The sequence below is a fragment of the Marmota flaviventris genome, chromosome 4 (assembly GCF_047511675.1).
Source record: "Marmota flaviventris isolate mMarFla1 chromosome 4, mMarFla1.hap1, whole genome shotgun sequence".
Taxonomy (NCBI): domain Eukaryota; kingdom Metazoa; phylum Chordata; class Mammalia; order Rodentia; family Sciuridae; genus Marmota; species Marmota flaviventris.
In genome coordinates this window covers 158,850,929-158,865,273 of record NC_092501.1, presented here as the reverse complement: position 1 = coordinate 158,865,273, position 14,345 = coordinate 158,850,929, and the positions used below count along the sequence as shown (strand labels likewise).

The 14,345-nt window shown below is 37.4% G+C and overlaps 1 protein-coding gene across 7 annotated transcripts in view; it reads right to left on the bottom strand.

Annotated features, from left to right (window-relative positions):
- Positions 1-1,223: 1,223 nt before the first annotated feature.
- The window catches only part of Bivm (basic, immunoglobulin-like variable motif containing), a 33,096-nt gene continuing 19,974 nt past the window's right edge, over positions 1,224-14,345 (bottom strand). For 6 of the 7 annotated variants that reach the window (XM_071611630.1, XM_071611634.1, XM_071611633.1 and 3 more), the window contains 4 exons: positions 6,047-6,179; positions 4,977-5,063; positions 3,732-3,828; positions 1,224-2,902 (listed from right to left, as the gene is read on the bottom strand). In XM_071611630.1, the coding sequence (XP_071467731.1) occupies positions 2,609-2,902; positions 3,732-3,828; positions 4,977-5,063; positions 6,047-6,179 (611 nt within the window). In that variant the 3' untranslated portion in view covers positions 1,224-2,608. The remainder of the gene's footprint in view (positions 2,903-3,731; positions 3,829-4,976; positions 5,064-6,046; positions 6,180-14,345) is intronic. The other variant, XM_071611631.1, reaches the window with a different exon arrangement.

Here is a 14,345-nt window from a genome sequence, read left to right as displayed (position 1 = left end):
GAAGTTAAATTGAAGAATGTGACAGATCCTGGAGCACCTGATTGAGCTCCTGCAGCATCTGAGAGAAGGAAAGTTGGGAAGAATTGTAGCTGCTGCATCAGCTTGGCCTACTGATAGGATGTAGCTCTGTAACAATAGCAGTCTGAAAAGGAATAGTTACAGGATTTGATCTAAATCAGCTTTGTTTCTGGCTAAGAGCTAAATAAAAACAATTAGCCAGTGTGGCCATTTGAGTGATATAAGTGCTTTTAACATCAAAGCAATGCTCTTGAGTATGAAATGCCTTTGAAGGAATAGCAACTAAGGGGCATATATTGGATTAACAAAGAATTAGTTCTTTCAGATGCTGTTGAAAAGGCTCTCTATTAAGAATGAAAACAGTAAAACAGACATATTTTAGAATAATAATAGTAAGGCCTTAAATAGTATTTTCTATCCATAAGGCACTGTTTTAAACATGACACGTATCAGGTTATTCATTCTTCCAAACCATTGTTACATTTACCAATGAAGAAATAAGCACAAAAAAAATTAATCTTAATGTGCCCCAAGGCAATATATCTGGTAAGTGCAAAACCAGTATTTAAACCTTCATTGCATCTATGGAGACTCATATGAGTTGACCAAGAAATAAAATAAAGTAGGAATGTTACTAGTTTTCAAAGAGAAGTATACAATAGATCTCCCATTGCTAACAATCTTTGGTAAAACTGTGCCACAATACCTAAACCTCACTGTGCTCCAAATAACTGCCAGACTTGTAAACCAAGTTATTAAGTGATCACATGTATCAAGACTATTATAAAAATTATTGATTAGTATGCAGACTGCATAAACTCTAATTTCCTAGGCATCACCTTGTTCTTTAATATCTTCTTTTACTTTCCATTTTTCTCCTTTCTTCTCCTCTTTGCTCTTTCAACCTACCTCTTCTCTAAAATATTCAGTTGAACTATATGAAAGAGCCTATATTTAACCATGTTTGAAAAATTATACTTTCATTTGGTTCAAGTAATATAAGAATCACATTTTCCACTTTTCTATTATAAAGTCGTATAGACATCTAAAATTATAGTCATCATAATGCATATTATTTCATTGATTACAAAAGTAATAAGATTCAGGATGGTTTCCTATAACACACTAGTTAGGCAGAACAGACAAATTATCATGTACATAAAAGAATACCCTTTTATCTAAAACAAAAGTTTGATAACACATGATTAAAAGTAGAAAACAAAATTTTATTTGATGAAAACCTTTTAAAAGTTCCAGTATGAAGTAACAAAATCAACAACCTACAAATCTTTCAGTCCTTTGCATTTCAAGCAAAATATTCTCTTCAGAAAAATGACCATTTCATAATATATATCCCTTTCTGTAGGCTAGACATGTGTATGTGGACAAATGGATATAAAATTCAAGAGGAAAAAAATGAAACTATTTTAAAAATAAAAGTCTGAACCCTCTCCTTGAGGTGTATTGCAATGTGGTTACCAACATATCCAGCACCTTGTAATCACCAAGCTACTGTTGTAAGTCCTGGAACAAACCCCTAAAATGAAAGAACAAGAGATCCTAGTTGTTTGTGAGTCACAGGTTGGCAGCAGAAGAAGAACTGACAGCAGCTAGAGAGGAGCTCAAATACATGAAATCCACACTTCCAAAATATTTAACTCACTTCAAAAAGACAATTGGATCAAAAAAGAAACAGCTCAGAGTTTAGAATGTGGAGAGTGCCCTCTGAGTGACCTGGGCATTCTTGATGCATCTTCAAAGCCATTATTAACATACGATGCCATTCCAGGGATCAGTCAAGTATCAGAAAATCTCCCTGCAAGGTAGCTTGGGTACAGAAACTTCAGATGCCACTGTTCTTCTATTCTATCACTAAGCCAGGTTTATTCTAGACTTACAGAAGTCTTCAAAACCTAAGGTTCTTGTCAATAGTTGATACTAACAGGAAAGTCATGAAGGAATCAATGCACTAAGTCACCCTTTACACCAATAGAAAAGACCAGGTTTTTTGAGTCTTTCCTCTTTTGCCTCTTTATTGAGAATCCTGAGACAGTTAATCAGGAGACAAATGAGGCAAGCAAAATACTGCTATTAGTGAAAGAAGTACTAGACTCAAAATAATTTTAAATGAGCTTTAACCATGAGCAAAACCTAGAAATTGGCAGCCCCCATTTTTTAAGGGTAGACAAATGCTTTACATCTTCATCTTAGGAATAAAACTATCTGTAACAAATTAGCTAGGGATCGAGTCATAAATCACTTCATGCTTAAGTATTTCAAATCTTGATGCTGTTAAGTGAATTTGTGTTTCTGTTTAGAAATAGTTGTAAATTTGGGGATTTTATAAAACTTTTTGTCTAGATTGTTTACATACTCTTAATTTTAAAAGGGCAATAATCTGTGCTTATCTGCTTATACATCTGAAATCGCCCATGATAATCATATATAAGCTTATTTATTAAGAACTATAAGGTTATGCTTTGTACCACGAGATCTGTTCTATTAATGTAGACGTTTCAACCTTCCACTATCGTATTGCAGTCCTGTAGGTAAGCTGTGTGGATGACACCATGCGGAGAGCCCAGCAGGGTCACTCATCCCCATCATAGTCGCTGTAGCCCTGGTAGCCACTGTTCCTTCTCTCATGGATGCTGGACATCTTTTTCCATGATGAGTCCTGATGGAAACTAGCACTGAAGGACCGGCCCAGACGCCCATGCTGCTTCTTGGAGATATTGTCTTCACTCTCAGATTTGGCCATGCCCTGGGCATGTGCTGGAGGTTGTGAGTCTTGTCTGATGGTTCCAAATGGAAAGTTCCAAAGCCCAAATCTTTGCCAATGAAGTCTCTGGAATGCTATGAGGCAGTGCAAATTCCCCCCAACCTGAAAAGAGAAAAAAGGCAGGTCAAGAAAATATAGAAAAGTAAATTATATAAATGTGTGGGTCCCGATGGACCCCCTTTTTTGTTTGTTGTTGTTTTGCCCTTACACGTTCCTAAAAACAGTACTTCTCTGGTCAGACACCAGAGCACACTATCCTATGCATCATTCCTGACACTGTCTTTACAAAACAAAGCCCACAGGAGCCAAAACACCTCTCCCACCCCAGGTGCCTCTCTACACACACTGTCGCTGCCTCTTCTGCCTAATTCAAACACCAAGATCATCCCTCTTCCTCTCCCACTCTTCATGTGCTCTTACATTATAGGATTATATCAGGGATGTTTACGCAATCCACACTGCAATCTACTTTTCTCTGAGAGCTTCCCTCTCAGCCTTGTTGAACACATGGCTCTGACCCACGATCATAATTAATTTGGTCCTAGTTCAGCCAAGATGATGGAACTAGACCAAGGCAGGACAGTCTCGGTCTAGACTGGTCATCTGAAAGGGAGACATGAATTGAAAGATGATGATCTTCAAGAAATAATCAGAGGAAAAGAGAGCTAAGAAAACTATGACCTCCATTAGAGTGATTACTAGCTACATGGGTCCTGCTATCATTCCTATACTGGGTGCCATTCCCTGGTGACTCCAGGCTCTTTTCCTTGTCCTTGAGCTGTAAACACAGCCCTAGGTCTTTAAGATAATTTTCTGTCCAATATGGTCTGAACTAACTTTCTATTATTTACCACCTAAAGAATGCTGAGTTAAAACACTGCATTTTGGTTATTTGGAAAAATGCCTTCAAATGCAACAGTGTTTTTCTTACCTTCTTTGTTTTTCGAAACTGCAGCCCTCTCTCTAAATGCCGAATATCTAGGTATTCTGGATTTTGAGTGTTTAGATCAGTAACAATATCCGCCCATCTATAGTTAAAAAGAAAGAATACAACACAGCTTTCTTTAGGTCCATAATATTCTTTCACAAGCCCAAGTAACTACAATATTAACAAAACAATAATTGGCAATAATTCTTGTCAGCATTGTTCCATATACTAAGCTTTAAAAACTTCCTGTTTTATGACAATTGTGTTTATCCAACTATTTATTGTCAAGGATCATAGTTTACAACAAGTTACTTTTCCTACAAAACAAATGTATGTCAGCATATTAGATAACAACCTTCAGGTGAAGGCAGGAACATGCCTTATTTCTTTGGAATTATAATCAACTTTTTTTGAAATGGAGTCTTGCCATGTTGCCCAGTCTGGCCTCAAGGCACAGGCCATATGCCTGGCTAAATTTTTAAAAGAATTAAAAGATAACATTTCTCCATTAATAAACAACACGATTGTGCAGAAAATCCAAGAGCCTTACAGAACAATTCCTAAAGTTAATAAGTGAACTTGTTAAATATATAAGATTCAAGGTCTACATAGGAAAATCAGTTATTTATTTGTATAGGACCAGCAAATGATGACAAAATTGATTTTTAAAAAGTTAATTTACAATAGCATCAAAAATTATGGAACACTTGGGAAGCAATTTAACAATGCATATGACTATTAAAAAATACACAACACTGTCGAGAAAAATTAAAGTTTAATTAAGTAGAGATATTCCACATTCACAGATTGGAAGATTTCATATTGTTAAGATGTCAGTTCTCCTCAAACGAAACTATGAATTCTATGGATTTTATCCTAATCAAAATCTCAACAAGTTTTTAAGTAGGAATCAACAAATTCTGAAATTTTTATAGAATAATATAGGTTCTAGATATGTTTCCTAAATGAAGAAGCAGACACAGAAGAATTTTGTATCATTCCATTTATATGAAATTCAAGAAGAGGCCAAGAAAAAATATGATGAGGAGATCTCAACTCAGGTTGCCTGTGGGAACAGACAAGAATAGAAAATGAGGGTACTTTCTATAACAATGAAAATGGACCAAGTCTCCATGGGGTGATAAACTTATCAGAACTCATCTAATTTATACAATTGAGGTCCATGCTTTTTATGACATCTAAATCTTGTCTCCATTAAAGAAGAAAAAAACAGGAAAGTCAACATACTTTTTACAGTGGATGGCAGGATGTTTTCTACTTGATTCTCCAATTAAGATCCAATATTCTACTTCCTGTGGTGAGAGAGGACCCCTGCTAAATATAAAATACATTTGTGGTAAGCGTAATAAATGTCATTCACCCCCTCAAGTACACTGCCTCAACTATATATCAAAGGGTCTGCTAAAATGCATTCAAAGATGGCGTTCATTAATCTAAAATGGATATTAGGTTTTAAGCTTGGGCAAACTTCTGAAGGCCATTAAAGACAACCTACAAATTAAATGTAAGCCTTAATTCCCTACTCAAAATCTAGGGCTCAAAGATTTTATATATCATCTTCAAATCCTAGAAGGAAAAAAAAAATCCTAGCCTGCTACAAGCATTCTTCAATCTCTCTTCTCCTCTCACAATGCAACCAAGAAATTTCAACAGGTGTGATAAAATTACAAGCCTAAAACAAAGATGCACTAATGCAACTTTTAACTACACTGATTTCCTAGACGTATCCCTGGAAATTCTAACTCAAACAGGTCTGGAATGGTCTTTCTTTAATAAAAGAAAGAAGCAAATATAACCATTAAGGTAATATAGTTCCTGACATTAGAAATAACAATGGGCTCTGAGTTTCCCTGCAACCAAGACAAAGGGAGAACCCTGATACACTGCATGTTTTTCAGGTGAAGAAGGGAAGAAAAAATCCCATGGTTTTCACTCGAAGATGGAAGATGCTTTTCACTTTACTGAGCTGTATCAATCCTCTCAATACATTGTTCATGTGGGACACTGGATGAGGAAATAGAGATACAGTATGGAAAGTCCTTTGGAACTATTTTAAAAGAGACATAAGAGTGAGTCTTCAAATGACTCTCTCTTATAATGGCTATACAACAGTAAAATGGATATGTGTTAAACTAAGATTAAACACACTTCCACAAAAAAGCTATATATAATCTTTAAAGAACAGTCTAAGTTTTCAATTTCTAGGAGACTCACAATATTTTTTAATATTCCTTAAAACACTTTCTACAACACAATTTTCCTGTCAAAGTACCCAGATAAAATACACAAACACTTACCTGAAGGCCTTATTCGCTTTAACGGGAGTTGCTTCAAAGCCAATTGGACAAAAATAATGATTTTGGCAATGATAGATATAAGCAAGTGACTCGTCTTTCAATCCACGCGTTAACTTCAACAAGGCTCCTGAAGCTACCAAAACAGAACCAAACACACTGAGGGCCCATAAAGCAGTGGTCATGCTTTATACAATGGACTAGTTAGGACCAAAAGACAGAAAAGACATTGCTTGGAACACACTGACATTGCTGGGGGGAATGAGAAGATATTGAAAGGTACAAAAGATTAATGAATTTATTTTTAGTTTCACTTTTTAAGAGTGAAATTCAGACACATTGAATAGAAGAATATGCCCTTGCTTACCCAAACCTAATAATACACAAAGTTGTCTATGAGATTTAATTCCTATATAAAACCCAGTAACTTGTGCCTACAGCAATGATCTCAACTTTTCTGGTTGTGCACATCTATCACTCAAAATTCTGAATTACCATGCCCAGTTTAATCACATTTGTTCATCCACTGCATACATACACTTCTATACTAATGAGACAAAAGTTAAATCTTTAATTTAGATTAAAATAAAGATATATATTCTAATATGGCTGTAGTATGTTCATCTCAGTTTAAAGACCACAGATATATAGAGATAAAGATAGATTCCAGGTAATAAGTAGGCTCCAAAAATGCCTACTTCCCCCAATAACACACTTTCTTTCTCCACATCTTCCTTCAAAAGTTACAGACAAAGTTGTTCTTGTAAGAACCTCAGTCAGGCTGGAGCATGACAACAACCTCTTCTAACCATTCTTCCTCCTCTATTTCCCATAACTATAAGAGTTGTCAAGCAATTTTTAAAGCATTACCATAAGAAACAAGTTTTTACCAGCACTCAGTACCCAAAGCCATTTACTGAGGCTTCATTAACTTGCATTCCTGGAAGAAATTAAATTATTCATTAACAAATAGCCCATTAAAACTGGAAATCCTAAAAATAGTAGATAAAAGCTTGCAAATTACAGTTACAATGATCGATTTTCTGGGCCCTGAAATAGCTGAAGACCACTAAAAACAGCAGGGCAATGACTAGAGAAAGGAGCAAGAGGTCCGCTTCCCACATCTCCCACGTGTCTCCTCTGCCCATGAAGACATATAACGTTTCTGGCTTAAATTCTTTCTCCAAAGTTGTTTCTTCTTCTTCCTTTTTTTTTTTTGGAAGTTCTAGGGATTGAACCCAGGGCTTCACATGCTCTGCAAGTGCCCTGCTACGGACCCACATGCTCAGTCCCCAAAGCTTCATCTGGACCTTCTGTATAGATTTCTACCACCAGGGCATCCCTGCACAGCTAAGGGATCTTTTCTACCACAATCACTATTTCATAATGACAAATGATAGTCAGTTTTTTGTGGGTTTTACTGATGATCTAAAGACTGATACACCTGGACAGCTCTAAATGAAGAATTTTAAGAACTGAAGTTCAGAAAAGAGTCAACATTTCATTTCCAAAACTGAACTTGACTGTAGATAGGTTCTGGGATAGTATATAAATCTAAATGTGTGGATTTAGCCATCTTATAAGCTCAATAATTATAAGACATTTATATACACAACTGACTTAGAAAAACTCCTAAAATCATTTTAAGTCTTTTTAAGGTTGCAAAACTGATAAAAAGTTTTCCAAAATAATTTAAAAGTTTTTCAAAAGAACTTTCAGTATAATTTTTTCCCAGTGGAAATCTTTATGTATATCATATTTTCCTTCTTTCTTAATTCAAATGTAATACAAAAGTTTAGTGATTGTGAATAGTAATACTTTAATGTCCTAAAATGTATTCAAGATGTCATGAGCAAAAAAAAAAAAAAAAAAAGATGTCATGAGCAAATGAGGTAGGTAAGAAAGTCTGCTACCCTTAATTCTCACATCATTTTGTTTGCTGATGTGACCTACTTTTCTGGAAGATGGGAGGTGGTTTTTCTCCTCTGGAGTGATGTTTATGGGCTTATTATTATATATGATATGTTGAATATCTACCTACATGATGTAATATGTTAGAATGTTGGTGAGTTTACGACACTCAGGGATATTTCTCTTCTTACTTTGAGGTATGGACATTATTCTGTGTGGCTTAAGTTAGAGATCAGCAAACCTTTCCTTCTAGGGCCACCTAGTAAACACCTTAGGCCTACAGGTCACAGGCACTACTCACACAACTCAGCTCTGCCACTGTGGCCTGAGAGCAGCATGGGCATGTGTGAGCCAATGGATGAAGCTGCGTTCCAATAAAACTTTATTGACACATCAGGCCCTGTGAGCAGGGGCAGTAGTTTGCCAACCTCATGCCAACAAATTTGGATCAGCAATTTTCAAACTTTTCTTAAGATGCAGCCCCTTCTTCAAAGAAAATTTGCATGGCAGACTAGTCCATTAAAGGAATAAAAGCAGAGCTGCTAAGGAAAAAATACTGGGAGGACTGCAGGTGCCACCCTCTCCCCTACCAGTCCAGAATCCCCAGGATGCATCTAAACACAGTTTGAAATGATGGTATTTCCTACAAATGGAAAGCCATGTTCTTGATAAAGAGGCTGGATACCAACTCTTAGGAAGGCTACGTCAGTGGTTCTCAAAGCTGAGAATGAAGGGCTTTTCAAAGGACACACTGCTGGTGCCACCCTTGGAGCAGCTGAGCCAGCAGGTCCATGGTGGAGACCAAGAAATCTGCATTTCTAACAAGTTAGCAGGTGATACCGATGTTGGTCCAGAAATCATAGTTTGAGAGTCACTGGTCTAAAGTTAAGAGGAAATTTTAATTTAACTCAATTCATGAGCACCTTGTAAATATACCAGATACTACGAAGAAACGATAGGGAAGATGATACAAGTAACTTTAATATAAGGGGTTATAAGACAGGACTACAAAACAGATATAGAATTCAAAGGAGAAAGTGCACATTGGGTTTGAGGAATCAAGAAGATGTGGCATTCAAGATGGAACTTAATGAGGTGGCGGGATTTCAACAACCCACATAGAGGAAAAGGTGTGAGGAGAAAACAAAACCACAGGAGTGGGAGGGATGTGTCAGGGAACAGCAAGTCTCCTGGTTTAGAACAGAAGGTACAATAGTAGAAAGAAGCCTACTGTAGGACACCCCCACAATTTCAGGACAAAGCCAGAAAAAGATCACCCTCTGAAACAAAAGACAGTAAATACAGTATTTAATACATTACAGTCTTCATCCAAGAGAGTGCTTCTGTGAATGAGAAGGCATGAATGTGTTAGTGACAGGAGCCAAACCCAGAACAAAGTGCAGTCTAGACCTGTATATTATCTAAAAAATCTGGAACTTAAGTGACAGCGCAACCACCACTAAACAGAGTCATGAACTTACAGAGGAGAGAGAAGAGATTAAAACTATAGGAATTAGCAGGTTTGCTGTACCATCAAGAGAAGCCAGTGTTGAGCTGCCAACAAGAGAACTCAGGCCCAGGAGGTAGAATGAGTCTCACCTTAGTGCATTAACATCTGACATTTTTAAGATTTGTTTAATATGAGCTTGTCATAAGAGAGACTGATCAGCTATAGAAGACTCCAGCAAACTCTAAAAGAATCTAATAGAATGTATTTTTACGACTTAAAAGGTAAGAGATTCTGGAACTGTGATCAGTCATTCAGCAGCATCCCATCATCCTGCAAGGGCCTCACCCTCTTGACAGCTCTGAATACCACAGGTACACATGGGACAGCAGTGGAAGGACAATCTGCATCAATTTGGAAAGATACTGGGGGTTTGTGCCACAGGCAGGCACCCAAGAGCTGCTAGGGAGGAAAGAGAAGTTAGCACTGCACGGTGAAGAGATTTACCTGGAATTGTGTTTATTATGAATTGGAGAAAAACAGTGGACAAGGAAAATGGATATTAATGCACTTTCCCCTTGGGGTATGCAGGGATGCTCAGCGAACTGGAGTTCCAGCCATGGGTAGGATATGTGTGGGTTATGTCATGATGAGGAAGAGGTTGGTATTCTCTGTTAGGCAAAGTCATGAACTGCAATACCCACTGGAAAAACAAAAAGTAGACATCTGAACAAAAGTCAAATTCCCAAGCCAGCTGATAAAAAAAAATGAATTTGGACTTCCCTGGTATAATTATTGTGGTTAAGCCAAGCTATCTGAATGGATGGCTAATACTGAGACTAATTACACCTCTGAAAAAAATACTTCAACTCACATTAACAGTTAAATTTTATCAAAATCTCTACACTTCACTTTTATTCCATGAGTAAGTTCAGTTTACTGAGGGCCCACTGGAAATGAACATGTGCTCAAGCACAAGGGAATTATTGTCAAAGAAGCAGAGTCCCAGGAAAACTCAAGCCCAGGGTGAAAAACATCCATAAAAAATAATTTAAACATAAAAAGAAGAAACATTTCAGGTTATATTTTAAAAGCAAGTAGCACCAACTGACAAAGGTTTTCACTACTGAATATTTAAGACACAATCAAGAAAAGCCTATCTCTGTAATTCTTTATTCTACAGTGAGAGAAATCAGAAAAAATGCTCGTACTACGGAGCCTCATTCCTCCCTGAATACAATCAGAAGCTGTAGGGAACATGCTCAAGGTCATGAGCATCACATATGGAATCAGAGGGCTATACAGGACCATCCCTATGGACAAGGAGCCAGGCAGTAAGCAGATTAATTAACCTTCAGGAAATTCACATAGAAAAGGTAACAGGAACGATTCAAGTGTTCTAAAATGAAAAGGAAAATAGGAATAAAAGTGGGAAAATATTTTACTAAAACTTAAAGAAATTTGCAGAAACCACCACTGATCCCTCACCTCCCTGCCCAAAAATAAAAAAATAAAATAAAAAAAGGAAATTGGGTAGTTTATCCCATTCCTCAAATGAAAAGAGACTAGATGTATGTTGGAGGAAGTTTAAACACACAAGTCAAAAAAAATCAGTGCAACCCCGTACCACAAATCCTGCACATTCGAGATTGTTAAGATAACTGGACAGCATGTCCATCAAATCATTACACTTAAATTTGTCATGAAGAACTTGGGAGGTACCAGACTACTGGAAAATTTCTAAAAGCATACAACTTCAAAATACTTGTAAGTGAGAATTTCTAATAAAATTGGTATAAAATCTTAAAGTTGTCCAGAACATTTGGTCAAAACTCTTATAAAATACCAGAATAGCAGTTCCTTGGGGAATCAACTTTATCCAGGGCCCTTTTAGTATGTTATTAATTAAGGTTTATATTTTCTTCCTTTGAGAATTTGATTAAATTTAATATGACTCATGTTTCCTCCATACCCAGAGTTTCTTTGCTATCCTATGTTCTTTCATATTCTAGTTTTTCTGAGTGTTCATGATTCCCTTGATTCTCCTTAATTTCACTGACCCATCTTTTCATTCATTCTCCCACTCCATCTTGATGCTGCCAAAAGCTGTGAAAAGCTCTGATGAAATCCTCTTATGATCAGCAGCCCAAAAGGCAAGCACATGAAAGGAGTAAGGGTCCTTATCCAGTGTCTCCCAGGATCCTACTCAGACCACAGCCTTGGGACACAGCCCAGGAAGTGTACAGCATGACTTTCCTTGTATCCTACACATATGTGTGAATGCCCCTCACTGATTATTTCTACTCCTACCTTTTGATCCATGCTCCATTAAGAAAGATACATAGAGTCCCATGAAACAGTGTAGAAGTGATTTTTGAGAGGTTTTAACCTTTTTCTGAACACTTATTACACAGAAGGCAATGTCCAGGGCACTGCTAAATGTAAATTTCAGACTTTAGGAAAAGATAACAACTAGCTGTCTGAAAAACTTCCAAGGAAGATTCAAAGAGACAGCAGAAGGATACCAGATGGGCAGGGCTAGCACTTGAGTGCAGATGCTGAGGTGTTGGGGAGGGAGGGGAGGGAGAGCAGGCTAGAGCCAGAAGAAGGGTTGCTGAAGAAAGAGGAAGCTAAGTGTCTCCTTCCTATGTCAGGACAAAGAGCACTTCCAAAGGAAGAAGGCCAGATTTTTAGATGAAGAAAAAGCAAAACTCTCTTCTAGAAGCTTCCTGGCCCCATCTCCTGAGTTCCTCCTGCCTCACTGCCTCATCCTAGGATTTATTAAATTTACTGCTTATGAGCACCAAAGTATCAGGATGGTAATGCATAAATGATAAGATTTTGGCCTCAAGGAAGCTCAGGCTTTTTTGGAAGAAACTATTTTTTTTATATTTATTTATTTAGTTAGTTAGTTTTCGGTGGACACAATACCTTTATTTTTTATATTTATGTGGTGCTGAGGGTCGAACCCAGCGCCCCGCACATGCCAGGCAAGCGTGCTACTGCTTGAGCTACATCTCCAGCCCTGGAAGAAACTATTTTTTAAGAACAACCTAGGCATGGAACAAAAGTTCTATCAGAGGCACACACAAAATGTGATATTCTGGGGGATGGAGGGATTTGATCTTGTGTGGCAAGCAGAAGAAACAGTCCTTCTCGAACTTGAGTCCAGGATGAGCAGCTAAATAGCAATCTGTCAAAGTAAGAAAACACTGCATTCCATGTGCTCCACAACAGGCCTTTCCATAAGCAGGGTGCAAAGAGCTAACCATGATCTGTACTTTGTGAAGAAGAGGATAAGAGAGAGAAGCCCAGCAAAGCCCGGCAAAGAGACTGCCAGTCCCTCAAGTGTCAGGTGGCGGTATATAGGCATCATCAGCTAAGGTCAGGATTGGAAAGCTCCCGCCCACAGGCCAAACCAAGACTGCAGCCTGCAGCCTATTTTGAATAGCCAGGAAGCTCAATGAATCAGGGGCTTTCGAATGAAAACTGTGATAGAAAAAAAAATTAAAACACTCAAACTCAATGGACAGTATCAAAAGCAAACCAGAAAAATGAACAACCTGGAAAATATATCCTTTTAAACTTTTTAATTGCCTGATTCATTACTGAGAAGGATGTGTTAACAGTCCGCCTAGAAATTAAAAAAAAAAAAAATTGACACAACAGTTCAAGCTGTCTTTTCCACAGGGACAGACAAGCCCCAGGTGAATGCACAGAACTCAGTCATAATAGAAGCTAGTGCTTGTGGAGTCCTCACTCCACACAATACAAGGAGCTCAGTGAGTCACAAATAGGTCTCCTTTTATCTTCACCATGCCCAATAGAGTGAGTACTAATACCAAAAGACAAAGGGTTTACACAAGGACACAGTAAGTTACTTTTTTCAAGGTCACAAACGAGCATGCATAGAAACCAACACATACTCTCCAAGTTGCCCACTTCATAACCAACTTGATAAACCCAACAGAGGTCAACAGAAATGCACCTTACTCAATGTTCAAATCTCTGACCTTGGTAAACCATACACCTCTATTGATAACAGCTCTCTCCTAGACCAATCCTTGAGCCCTCTTCTCAACCAGTCTCAACCTTGGGGTTTGTGTCCAGTTTTTGCAAGAATCTTGTTAAGGCAGCTTAAATAGAATCTTCCACTCTTGGTAGTTGATCAAGTTCCTTATCACCCCATCCTTGATGTCTAAGCCCTTGGTCTACATTAAGCAGGGAGACTGATATGCTGTTTTGATAAGAATCCTCCTAACCTTGAAGTCTCCTCTTAGTAACTGACCCTTGACTCTGCTCCTTGACTGTGAGTTCCCAGCTGTCTTTGTTGTCTTTGGAGTTGAGTCCAATCTCTCTTCCCTAGTGTAATAGTTGTCTTCCTTCCATTTCACAACTGTCAGAGTCATTTTTCTTTAACATGAAATTACATTTATCAGATTTGTAAAGTCAAAAAGATTAATGTATAGTTTTCAAATGGACATTGTTCAATAATACAAATAACTTAATTAGTGGCTAACTAATCTTTAAAATCAAGTCCACTTTTTTCTCTGTTGTAATCAAGACAGTTTTATAATAGAGCTTTGTCACTTTCACAGTCTGTTGTCCTGTTGTTATCATGCAGGTCTGGCATCAGATATTCTTAAATCCTTTCATTCCCTTATAAGAAAAGGAACTGCAATTCTATGCTTATTCCCAAAGGTATTTCACTAGCACACATGCACATAGCCTAGACCCAGACAATACAAACAGTGTGTCACAGTCATGTTTATGGTAGATCTTAAAGTTCTAAAAGTTCTACATGCAAATATCAGAAAAGGTAAACATTCAACTGAATATTGAAGAGTCCCCTACAGATTACTATCATGATTTTCCATTTGGATAAACAGATATGAAAGTGACAGGTTGTGTTGAGGATTTACATAATGTCCCATGAATCAAATA